The following is a 13,066-nucleotide window of genomic DNA, read 5'->3' on the forward strand; positions in this document are numbered from 1 at the left end:
GCAGCAAATAGTACGAGATAAAACTCAAGCAAATAATATACTGGACGTCTTCAAAAGAATAATCAGAAAGATATATACACTGAATACATCCAAAGATTACTTTGGATGTGCACTCTGACTCATTTACACATCACGAAGAAAATACCTCAAATGACCACAGCCACTGAAACCACACATCACAATGGCACTAGTCAGAAACAAATCATCTCACCTGATTGTTCACTAGACATCCTTGCTAACTCAAGCTGGGGGAGCCTGTTACAGCCAGGCAATGGACTCTTGATCAGGATTCAAATCCAGATTGTTGTGGCAGTACGTCTACTCCGCAACTGAATTCCCACCTTGGCTGTCAACAACCCTAAGCGTTCTAGTCTCAAAACATACACTAGAAGGTTCGAGAGTCTTCCCCTCTGCACCAAGGAAGTTTACTGGGCTGGCCAGCTTCCAGGCAAGCATTCCACGGCAGGAAGGAGTTCCCACGTTCCATCTACATTCTCACATGTTCCAGCCTTTATCTTGACGAAGCTTACGAAAGCCTTCCAGGGTACAGTAAACAATCTCTCACCAAATAATCCTTGAACGTGATTAACCCAAACAACTTGCAAGCCTTCTACGTGAGCACAGAAAAGCTCAAGTAAGGCAGAGTCAGAATTCAGGATGACATGAGGGCATGTCAAAGCCAATAGTAAGAAATATATAATACCTGCCAATGTACAACACAATGCACATTTGTGCACCACTACCTATAGCATCACATACTTCATCTCTCAATGTACAACACAGTGCACATTTGTGCACCACTGCTTATAGCATCACATACTTCATCTCTCAATGTACAACACAGTGCACATTTGTGCACTACTGCTCATAATACTGCACTTTGAGACCAAACAGTACATTCCAAACCTCTCTCTCTCTCTCATGCTTTCAAATGCACATCCCACCTATTCAGTTCCTGGCAAGACTGTTCTTCTGTGTGACAGCTCCCACTGTAAGACTGCAAGATTACAAGAACAAACCCTTTATGAGAAAGTAGGAATATGCAGTACGTCATACATTCAGGCTAGGATAAAATAACACACCAAAGTCAATTAAAATGATGGTAGTCAAGGGTCATCACATGGTGGCAGACCACAAGAGAGCCTATAGCACTACAAGCCAGAAAGCAATAATGGGCTATATCATGAGAAGAGGGTTCTGGGAAATGTAGTCTTTACTTTAAAAGTATTCTGGCTGGCACAAAGCCCAACGTGGATTTAACAAAAGCAAGTTCTGAATATTATCCAAGAGTGGAAGCCAGTACAGAAATATAACATACAAGTGAGCTTCGTCCAATATTGCAAAGTCTCCCAAACATGTTCCAAATGGGTGTGCACAAGAGTGTTGGAAGGAAATCATGACAGTACTCTATAACTGTCAAGTGGTTTCATGTCATGTGTCACACCGTCACCCAGTCCTTTAATTTACCAATGCCACTCTGCATTCTGGGTATTGTAGTTTCTATTTTCTTTTTAAACATATGAATGACACCTACTAGCTAGCAAAGTGCTATTGGGAAAATGAAGGGAATGGCTTAAGTTATCACATGTGGCATGGGGTCACTTGTGAAGTTTTGTTTTTATCATGTCTCTCAACTCATTTTGGAAGGTGTATCCTGCCTTGTGGAATATTATGGTCGATTAAATTAGTAAAGGAAGAGAAGGACTCCCAACGAACTGCAGAAAAAACATGAACAAACAGGAGCCAGTCGTGCATTTTGGGCTTTTAAAGAAAAAGGAGCCACAAATCATTCTGAATCAATTGTGTTTTTTCCACATGCTGTTTGTTATTTGTTTTATATATGGTATTTATAGTTTGTCTTCTTCTGTTCTACATCTAAGATTACTAGCATGATCAAGTTTCCTAGATCTTTTCTTGAGTAGCTTATATAACCCAGGGTTTTCCTTTGCATTCTGGGATTTGTAGTCATGTTTTTCCCATTATAAAAACAGGATTACAAGTCCCAGGTTGCAAAGCAAAAACCTGAATTGATGAGCTAACCTGCACGGATCAGGGAGAGTTAGGAGCTCTGAGTGATTACATGAACCAGAATGCAAAAAATACATTTTATGATGAATAACATGCCATGCCTTGGGATTTTCCTTGGCATTCTAGTTCTGACGTGGAAGAATCTGGAGTGACTGTATTATGTATCTTTGAGTTTGAAAAATGAATGTATGCATAAATTCCAAACACATTATTCCAAAAGTAGGAAGAGTCTCTTGCCTACTTTGCTGTTCAACTAATGAACTGGATTTCTCGTCCAGTGTTTCCTGATCACTTTATGTGCTGATGAATGAGAACTGCAAATATTGCAAAATTAGTGTCAAATTATCCTTTCAGACTGTTGATTCATATTTATCTTTCTAAACATCACAACTTTGCGTTGACTCCATTGATTGGCATTATCTGCAGCGAAATGGTTCAAATCCATTGAAATCAGTGAAGCAGGCTTCTCAACAAGTGTCTCTGCCCTCACTGAAAAGTTTAGGTTGATTAACATTTCTAGTTCGTTGAGATGACCTCTCTGCTCAATAAGCCCGAAGCACGCTCACTTGTTTTATGGTGATATTCATTCCAGGGCAAACATCAGAACCGATGGAAAATACTTCCGGGTCCTCATTTCTATCCCTAGATTTAACTCCACGCAACTGGGGCGTGATTTCACCAGCCTGCCTGGCTTTTTAAAGCTTAATACATCCCGGGTCAAGTAGCCCTGGGTGGCATGTACTTGTTGGCTCGGGTCGAAGGGGCGCCGTACTTTAATCTATTTTCTTGTCTTTCCCGTAGTGTGGAAAGAGCTTACGTTTCAAATGGGGGTAAAGGGATATAATCAGGCGCTCAAGTTGGTCACATGACCAGCAGTCATTTAGAAGAGGCCGGGGGTTGTTTGTGAACGCCTGGAGACCTCTCCTTACAGAACTCTACATGATCCCTGGTGTGAGAGAGAGCACAGCAAAATCAAAGGTAAAAGAAATGTGTTTTATGTATAAATCCGCCACAAGTGCTTGGTACTATACACATACTTGTTCTATTGAAAGGCGGGCCTGAACTACCACAGATTTGTAGTTGCTACATAATAAATCCTATCTATCGGGAACTCGCCAACATTAACGGTAAAATGAGATTTATTTTGGACGTTATGATGTATTTTGGAGGAGTTTAAGTGAAACAAAGCTATACTCAATAAAGCAAACGGTTGTATATTAATCAAGTAAAAGACTATTTGAAAACGTAATACCTTACAATTTTGACGTGTAACGCTTGTAATGAGGGTCTCTCGGAATTCTAGTGCCGTTCCAGGGAAACTTTCCATTGTGAAGCGTTGCACGGACATTTTAGAGAGTCCCTGCTGGAAGCAATTACTTATCCTAAAATGAGAGCTACGCCTAATAGTAGTTTAGGCTCACTTTCGAACTATGATGGTACTGTGTTCGTTTTCCACACGGCCTCTACATTAATGCTCTTTCCTGGTAAGTGTTAGTTGTGAGGAGCCTATGCAGAACCCTCAAGTACTATGCACAAGTTTCTCATCCAGTACTCGCTTTGTTTTCTGGGCCTTGTAGTCTTAACCTAATGATGGGATAAACAGGGACTACAAGTCCCGGAATGTAATGCAAAAACTTGAACTGGATGAGCTGCTCGCGCATGGACATGGAAAATCAGATCTGTGTGTACACCATTGCTGCTAATGTAACCCTGTCAGAAGTTAACTTCTTCAGCATGTTATATCTTGTTAAGACAGTACAACTTGCCTTCTAGTGGGATTATCGATTAGGGATACCCCTTTGTGAGCATGGCCCCACAAGATACAGTGCATTAGTTCTGTTATTTAAAAAGCAACGTGGAGGGCTGGAGGTCTCCCACCTACCTTGGGACCACTCTGAAGCTGCACTCGACAGTAAAAGAAGGGCATCGTAGTTCTTTATAACACTGCCAACTACACAAGAGGGTTTCAAATGAAATGTATACCTGTATGGAATGTGGGCCATTTGGCTGTGTGATATGAACACTCTATTCACAGATTCGCAGCCTAAAGAGCCTGTTATATGTGAAAAGGTTTAAGCCCATTGCACTAAGGCTTACTAGCAAAGCGCATCCTCATGGTTGCCCCTACCACTTTAAACGAAGCATTGATCTGGAGTTGTGACCTGTCCAGTGTGAGTAGCTCAGCCAATATTTTTCTGTTGAATTTTGATATGTGCAAACTGTATCTTGTGTGAACAAACTGTAACTTCAAGCATTAAAATAAAACAAGCATTTACAATGCAACGGTTTCGCCTTTGGAGAAGTTAGAGCTATTGGCATTGTAAATGACAAAATTTGTATGTATGTGTTGGTTTTGAAAACAGATAAATAAATGGCATTGTCATTTACATTGCCAATAGCTTAATCTCTCGCAAATGTGAGAACTATTGTACCCTACAGACGAGCTCAGCAGACAGCAATTACTACCACCCACACACACACCCAGAGCCAGCCACACACACCCAGAGCCAGCCACACCCAACCAGAGCCAGCCACACACACAACCAGAGCAGTCACACACACACACACACACACACTGGAGCAGTCACACACACACACACACACACACACACACACTGGAGCAGTCACATACACACACACACACACTCTGGAGCAGTCACATACACACACACCCAGGAGCAGTCACACACACACACACACATACTGGAGCAGTCACACACACGCACACACACACTGGAGCAGTCACACACGCACACACACCCTGGAGCAGTCACATACAAACACACCCTGGAGCAGTCACACACACACACACCCAGGAGCAGTCACACACACACACACACACACTGGAGCAGTCACATACACACACACACACACACACACCCAGGAGCAGTCACACACACACACACTCTGGAGCAGTCACACACACACACACACACACACACACACACACACTGGAGCAGTCACACACACACACTGGAGCAGTCACACACGCACACACACACTGGAGCAGTCACATACAAACACACACACACACACACACCCAGGAGCAGTCACATGCACACCCACTCTGGAGCAGTCACATGCACACACACACTGGAGCAGTCACATACAAACACACCCTGGAGCAGTCACACACACACACACACACCCAGGAGCAGTCACACACACACACACTCAGGAGCAGTCACATGCACGCACACACTGGAGCAGTCACACACACACACACTGGAGCAGTCACACACACACACACACACACACACACACACACACACACACTGGAGCAGTCACATACACACACGCACACACACACTGGAGCAGTCACACACGCACACACACCCTGGAGCAGTCACATACAAACACACCCTGGAGCAGTCACACACACACACACCCAGGAGCAGTCACACACACACACACACACACTGGAGCAGTCACATACACACACACACACACACACCCAGGAGCAGTCACACACACACACACTCTGGAGCAGTCACACACACACACACACACACACACACACACACACTGGAGCAGTCACACACACACACTGGAGCAGTCACACACGCACACACACACTGGAGCAGTCACATACAAACACACCCTGGAGCAGTGACACACACACACACACACACACACACACCCAGGAGCAGTCACATGCACACCCACTCTGGAGCAGTCACATGCACACACACACTGGAGCAGTCACATACAAACACACCCTGGAGCAGTCACACACACACACACACACCCAGGAGCAGTCACACACACACACACTCAGGAGCAGTCACATGCACGCACACACTGGAGCAGTCACACACACACACACTGGAGCAGTCACACACACACACACACACACACACACACACACACACACACTGGAGCAGTCACATACACACACACACACACACTCTGGAGCAGTCACATACACACACACACACCCAGGAGCAGTCACACACACACACTCTGGAGCAGTCACACACACACTGGAGCAGTCACACACAAACACACACACACACACACTGGAGCAGTCACACACGCACAAACACACTGGAGCAGTCACATACAAACACACCCTGGAGCAGTCACACACACACACACACACACACACTCTGGAGCAGTCACATGCACACACACTCTGGAGCAGTCACATGCGCACACACACACTGGAGCAGTCACATGCACACACACACTGGAGCAGTCACATACAAACACACCCTGGAGCAGTCACACACACACACACACACCCAGGAGCAGTCTCACACACACACACTCTGGAGCAGTCACATGCACGCACACACTGGAGCAGTCACACACACACACACACACACACACACTGGAGCAGTCACACACACACACTGGAGCAGTCACATACACACACACACACACTCTGGAGCAGTCACATACACACACACACACACACACACACCCAGGAGCAGTCACACACACACACACACACACACACACTGGAGCAGTCACACACACACACACACTGGAGCAGTCACACATGCACACACACACTGGAGCAGTCACATACAAACACACCCTGGAGCAGTCACACACACACACACACACACACCCAGGAGCAGTCACACACACACACTCTGGAGCAGTCACACACACACACTCTGGAGCAGTCACATGCACGCACACACTGGAGCAGTCACATGCACGCACACACTCGGGATCCCTCATGTGTAGACAGCGGGTGAGATCGTTGGTGTTTTCAAATATAGAAGAACTGGCAAAATGGAAGACTTTATTAAGGTCTAGTGCTTATAGAAATAGTAGAAGTGCTGTATAAAAAACATGAAAGTCGTGTGGTCACACAACGGAGAAGGTGCCGTGCCTATATCTTGAAGACATCGGACATTTGACAGAGCAGCAGGGCGCAGCAGCTGCTATAACACAAATGTACAGAACGAGCGATCACAGTGGAACAGACATACAGCAAGAGGAATATGGCAGTTACTGAGTGAAGTGCACTTGTTTGTGTGCAATGAATCCTTACACCCAATTTTTCATTTTTTTAACACACACAGTTCCATATATGGATATTATTCATTGTCTCAACGATGGTGAAAAGCAAAAAGCTGTATCTTTACAATCACAAACATGTGGATAAAAGGGACGCATATGTCGCCTCGATATCATGTTTTAAGGAGAAAAAAAGTTATGAAGGCTCACAGCATGAAATGTCCCAAATGTCAAAACAAAAGCTCAGCACTAGGCAGGGAAGGGGAACCCTTGACATTTATGGGATTAACATCCTACATCTCATCCATTAGTTTGATAGGGGCATGTAAGACTAGATCTTAAATCTGAGGGTAAGACAGGATTCTAATACGCTCAGTTAGACTTGCAAGACCGACATCAGATAGAGGCTCTGTACAGTTTCAGCAACTAAACTGTTATTTTGTCAAGGAGGTACTACACAAACAGAACTTTGAGGCAAAAAAGCACCTAATTATCTTGCACAAGTACACAACCCTTCGCTTTTCCCTATCTTTGTTACGACGGATTTAATTTGTGCATTGCCACAACATAATAACAGACAGAGCGTAGCCTTCACCTGTGCCGCGGCTACAGTGGCATAACTAAACCCGTGGAGGGGGGCGTTCTCCTTGCTTCCATTTGAGCTTATGGCACCCTCGTTACTGCACTGCTTCCCGAGCCCCACAAAGGCCCATGTGTGCTACCTTCCTACAACTAGGCCATGGTACAGCGCCAGTGCATGCGTTTTCTGCTTCTTTGGCGTAAAATGGAGTGCCCCTACACCCCCCTCCCCTACCACCACCCCCTGATGGTGATGGGGAAGCATGGAGTGAAGGTTCTCCGAGACTGCAGAGCTCCTCACCAGAGGTTGGGTGTTATCCAAGAGCCCTTCTTTGGCATTATGGTACTGTCAATTTGTCGAAATCCAGCATGGCTTTTCAAATCCTTTGCCACATGAACCTTGAGATATATGCTCAGCGTGTCATTGAATCTGAGGAATCCAAAGAGTGTTAGCACTGTCCAGTAAACAATTTCAATGAGATCGGGGGCTAAATACAATTGTGTTTTTCCATACTTTCTACAATTAGATTGTTAACGTATTGCAGTCATTTTGAAAAGCATGTGGCTTTATCCAATCAATTCTCATAGATAGCTCCGTTAAGGTCAAGGACGTCACTTCCGCAACACCTGGGATTTTAGTGTATCAAAGTCGGAGGGAAGTAGGCCAGAACAGGCCTTTCAGGCTGCATTTTCTAAAGAACAGTTTAGACTGTTAACACATCGCAAAAGCGTTTTAAATGATTTTGAAAAAGGACAGTCGGGGATCTGCAGAGGCCTTCCTTCCGCCTGCTCGCACAATCACGCACAGTGTGTCACGGGCCCTTGAGCAAGGAAGGCAATGGGCCGCGTGGCCGCTCTTTGAACTGTAAAATAAGGCAATTATCACGGTCTAGTCGCCCCCGCAGGCCTCTGGGCCCTGGTACCACTGCACCTGCTGCTCCAATGGACGCTACGCCCCTGGAACTACAGGCGAGTAAACAAAGAAATGTACTTAAAAAAAATAATTTGCAAATATTTCACGTATTCTCTTGCCGCCGCAGAGACGATCTTGAAAAAAACAGGTTACAGGTCCCTGCCAGCACGCTGGATGTTCTTGAAATGTGCAGGGTGCCTGGTCACACTGAATGAACTTTGCTGTCTGAGCACCATATATGGAACACATCCCATGTGTGCGCGTGCCGTCGGGGCAATTCCAAATATGCTCAAACACGGTACGTGCTGCGTTTAGGAAAATCCTGAGGGGTAGAAATATCTGCGCAGATACAAATCATGGAGCCAAGGCAGAAGCCCTAAAAACACTTCGTTTTACCTTTCGAAACAACGACTGCTATCTTCCGTGACTGCGGGTTAGAGACCCTTTAAGGGGTTTTTAAGTTAGTCAACTTAAAGGGACAGTTGGCCGCAAATGCTTTTTTTCGGATTGGGCATCTCAGCGCAGTCTGCTAAGATCGGTATTTAAAGCGGTAAACCCAGCAAAGAATGCACCCTACCCCCTCAGAATGCCAAGGATGAGTAAACACAAGGGCAGTAGCGCCCTTTGACTTAGCTTTTTAAAAGAACGGTATAGTTTTCAGATCAAGAGTGAACAGGATTAAGATGTCAGGCAGTGTGTGCAGGGCTGTTTAAACTTTGCCATGCAAAATCTGGAGCTAGTTTATAGCTATAGTTTTCTTTAAAAAGCAAGCGTATGCCAGGACCGAATAAATACAGGGATCAATCGAGTGGTGTGCTTAATGGATAATAAAAACAATCGGACCTCGTTTGAGCACCGAAATGGATGCGCAAGAAAAACAAGTCAGTCCCGGGCCGGCAGCCAATCACAGCGCGGCCCGGGGAATGACGTCACAGGGGTGTCCCGGCCGGCAGATTCGGGGGCGTGTTTTTCGCGCTCTCCCCTTCCCATTGGCTGGAAGGTAAAATTCCAGCCAATGGGAAGAGGAGAGGGCGGGACTTAAAAAAAGACACAAACGCCCCCGAATCGCGTTTTCAGGGGAAAGCGTGATTGACAGCCAATCTCTTCCAATGGCTAGCCTCCATTTATGGAGCTAGCCAATGGAAGACAAGGCGGGACCAAAGCCCCATATGTAGAGACATAAGATTTCGGCTCTGCCCACCCACTGCTCACGCAGTGGGACGGTAGCCGAAACCTAAAAATGCGGTCATTTGAGATTGTATTGTTTGGAAAGTTGCGGTCTAGGTTGTTGAGCTCCTTATACTGTTTCCCTGTGGCATATAGTTGCACATGACGGGCCAGCCTGTTTTCACACAGAAATACTGTACGGTTTATGTGATATACAAGTGTGGTGACCAGATGGTTCCATGTCACTGGGAACCCTCTTCTCCATTCCTGAAATTTGCTTTACATACCTGTGCATTCGTGAGTTGTAGTCTTGGCTCATTTTAGTTGTCCCAGTTGAACCAACACGCCCAATCATGACAGGTAAAAGCAAAGTTCAGGAATGTAAAAGTGGTGCCCTGGAGCCATCTGGTCACCATAGATACAAGTAAGGCTGGATAAGTACTTCGGGATTTGCTTTAATGAAATGTGTGGGATTGGCTTTAATGAAATTAGTGATTTGAATGATCTTGGACTTTTCTCGCGTTATGTTTTGTGTATTTTGTAACGTTTTATTTTACTGTGACATTCTGATCAGTAGCCTAGGAATTGCAAACCTTGTAACTGCTCGTGCAACGGGAGGTGCTTTCAGTAGTTTTCACACCTTATCTTTGCCCGTCAGCAGCGATTAGAAGGTTGTTTTAGTGCAAATTCTGGGAGAAGGGTTCACCCCTGTGGCTTCATCAGACCTGGTCAAGGAATGTTCTCAAACATTTTTGTAAATTGATGTCCATAGTTTAACTGCAGACTATAACAAGCATCTGCAATGCAATAGATCTCGCATTTTTTTTTTTTTTTAGTACGAGCTATTGGCGTTGAAAAGGAAATGTTTTAAACAGTTATGACTTATGTATTTGCAATGTAGAGGCAATAGAAATTTGATAAAGCCTTGTATTACATTACTGATGGCAACCCTGTTTGTAGCACTGAAGTGGTTCACTGTTGGCAATTTTGCATATGAAGGCCACTAATGAAATGTTGTCTAATAAGCTGACAATTACAACAGTAATAACAGTAGCTTTTGATGCGAGCAGCAGCTGCCAATGTAACATTCCAGTTCCATATAATTCCGCTTAACATAGGTATATAGATTGCTTCTCAGCGCTCCCGGAGTCTTATGTTTGTCAGAGAATGGGGACACAAGGATGATGGGCGATTAGGCTAGGATCATACAGTTTAAACATGTGATCAATAAAAGCGGTATGTCGCAGAAAGCTAAGGCGAGATGTGGCGGGAGCACTTATCGGACTGTGTATTGGGGAAGAGAAGAGGTAAAAATATAAATAGTGATTTTTCACACGTGATACACATGGTTAGTTTAATTAAAAACGTTCCATGTTTTTAGGTAGAAGGAAACTACGGATAAACAGTGTCAACGTGCAGTAAACCTCATCCCACATGCGAGAATTTCACCATACAACAAATTCTAAATGGGGGGGATGGGAGGAGCAGCAATGTGGGGTAGTATATGGGGGTCAGTCCTGTGGGGGAGAGGGGTTGGGTTGGGTTATCGTTAGCTGCCTCGTTCCAGTCATGTACAGCCCATGCACCCTGGCACCGACTAGCCGCTGGATACAAGGCCAACAGTCTTTACAAAACAACTCCTAATGCTACATATGGGTCAACCCCACAGCCCCTAAAAAAAAAAGCAGCAATCGCATGGATCTTGTAGGGAGGTGGGGGCGTGCAAGTAGTGTTGTAGGAGGGGTGGGGGTGCGGTACATGGAGATTAAGTGAAAACAGGGCCAATAAGGCTGCAGAATCTAAGTAAACAGAACACTTATCTACAGAGGCAGGCCTACAGAGAAAAGAGTCCTCTTCAAGCTCTCTACATAGCATCACGTCTTAGAACACATGCAACAGGGGCAGTCCTCATGGGAGGATACAAAAGTTCAAAAGGAGGGACTACTAAGCGTATCCACCAAACAAAAGCCGGCATTTCCAAAGGACAGAAAGAGGAGCCAATTAAAAAGATGGGCAGTCCTCCAAGCCCATATTCTGAATACAATATGTCTCGAAGAGACCCCACAATTGCTGCCTAGGCGAGACCTAAAAAGACACAAAAGCTGAACCTGAGCTGGACCTTGCTTCTCCACCCCACAGGAATGGGGGATGTTCTCTTCTCCCGACATGTCTCTCGCCAACTAACCAACTCTCGAATATGCTTGCTTAGAATATCTGCATCTGTGCAGTATTTTGTTTCTTAAACTTCCACCAAGGTCTGTTGCTTGATATTGCTTGTTTGATCTTGATTCAACGCTTTGTAAATGTGAAGTGCTCCATACTAAGGTCTTCGTAACAAGGAGCAGTGTGCATTTTACTTGATGCAGAGAAGGCTAACAGCCTGCTGATCTGTAGTGTTTTCCCCTTGCTTACGAATACCCTCTTGTAAGTGCAGCTGAACACATTGGCGCACTCACTAAGTAAATAAAAGCACATGTGCTTCACTTGCGTTATTTATTTCGGTTTGAATTATGGGATTAGTATTCTAGCTGATGTGAACTCCTCATACCCTCCTCTCAAAAATCTGATCTTTCCTTTGTGCTCCCATGTCAGAGGAAGGAGGGAGGAATTCAAAAGAGGCTACTGGCAGCAACAAATAAAAATCACTTTTTTCTTCTCGCCACTAAGATTGGTCCTTAAAAAAGAACCAGTCAAATTCTGCCTTATAGGCCTTATGCAATAGTTTACACTTTTTAAAAACCTTTTTTATCAACCATTATCTGAATTGCCAGCGCTTGGGAAATGTTATATTGAGTCCACTTGTAGATTGCTGCCAGTGCATCCAAATGTATTTGGTTTCTGTTCTTTATTCTTATTGGGCAATAATATTTCAACAGGTATGATTTTGGGGGGAGGAACGAGTTCCTTTTTTGAGTAGTATTTAAAATGTTAGTTACTATCTAGAATGGGCAGCAAATGATATGATGGGACAGTTTCCTTTTCTTGGTCCCTCTCAAGTTGCTGGGTGCTATTGGAATCTGCTTTATTCAGCTTGTTGTGCACTAGGTGATTCCCTGACTCTCACCAAGGCACAAGGCCTGATAACAAAATTGTCCTTTCTGTGCATTGAAATTCATTCTGCAGGTGTTATGTGCGACGTCCAAGCAGAAGGGTTTGGGAGTTTCAAAGATCTTGTAAACTGCGTTTGAGTGCTACTAAGGTCATCCATAATCAGTTGTGTTGTATACCTCTTACAATCCCTATGTGGGGCTCTAAAGTGCTTACCTACATGGGCAGTAAGCTACACCATTGGTGTTGGTTGGAAGTGTTGTCTTCGTTTTGATCCTGAGTGGCAAATGTTTCCATGTTGTGTGTGAGAACCACAAATCCGCAACATTCTATTTGGAATAACTTTGATGCCGGTTG

The 13,066-nt window shown here is 44.7% G+C and overlaps 1 protein-coding gene across 1 annotated transcript in view; it reads left to right on the plus strand.

Moving 5' to 3' along the window:
- The first annotated feature begins 2,769 nt into the window (after positions 1-2,769).
- Positions 2,770-13,066, plus strand: part of FBXO43 (F-box protein 43) — a 422,048-nt gene continuing 411,751 nt past the window's right edge. The window contains exon 1 of the mRNA XM_078686961.1: positions 2,770-3,006. Coding sequence (XP_078543087.1) covers positions 2,968-3,006 — 39 coding nt within the window. The 5' untranslated portion in view covers positions 2,770-2,967. The remainder of the gene's footprint in view (positions 3,007-13,066) is intronic.

The sequence above is a fragment of the Lissotriton helveticus genome, chromosome 4_1 (genome assembly GCF_964261635.1).
Source record: "Lissotriton helveticus chromosome 4_1, aLisHel1.1, whole genome shotgun sequence".
Taxonomy (NCBI): domain Eukaryota; kingdom Metazoa; phylum Chordata; class Amphibia; order Caudata; family Salamandridae; genus Lissotriton; species Lissotriton helveticus.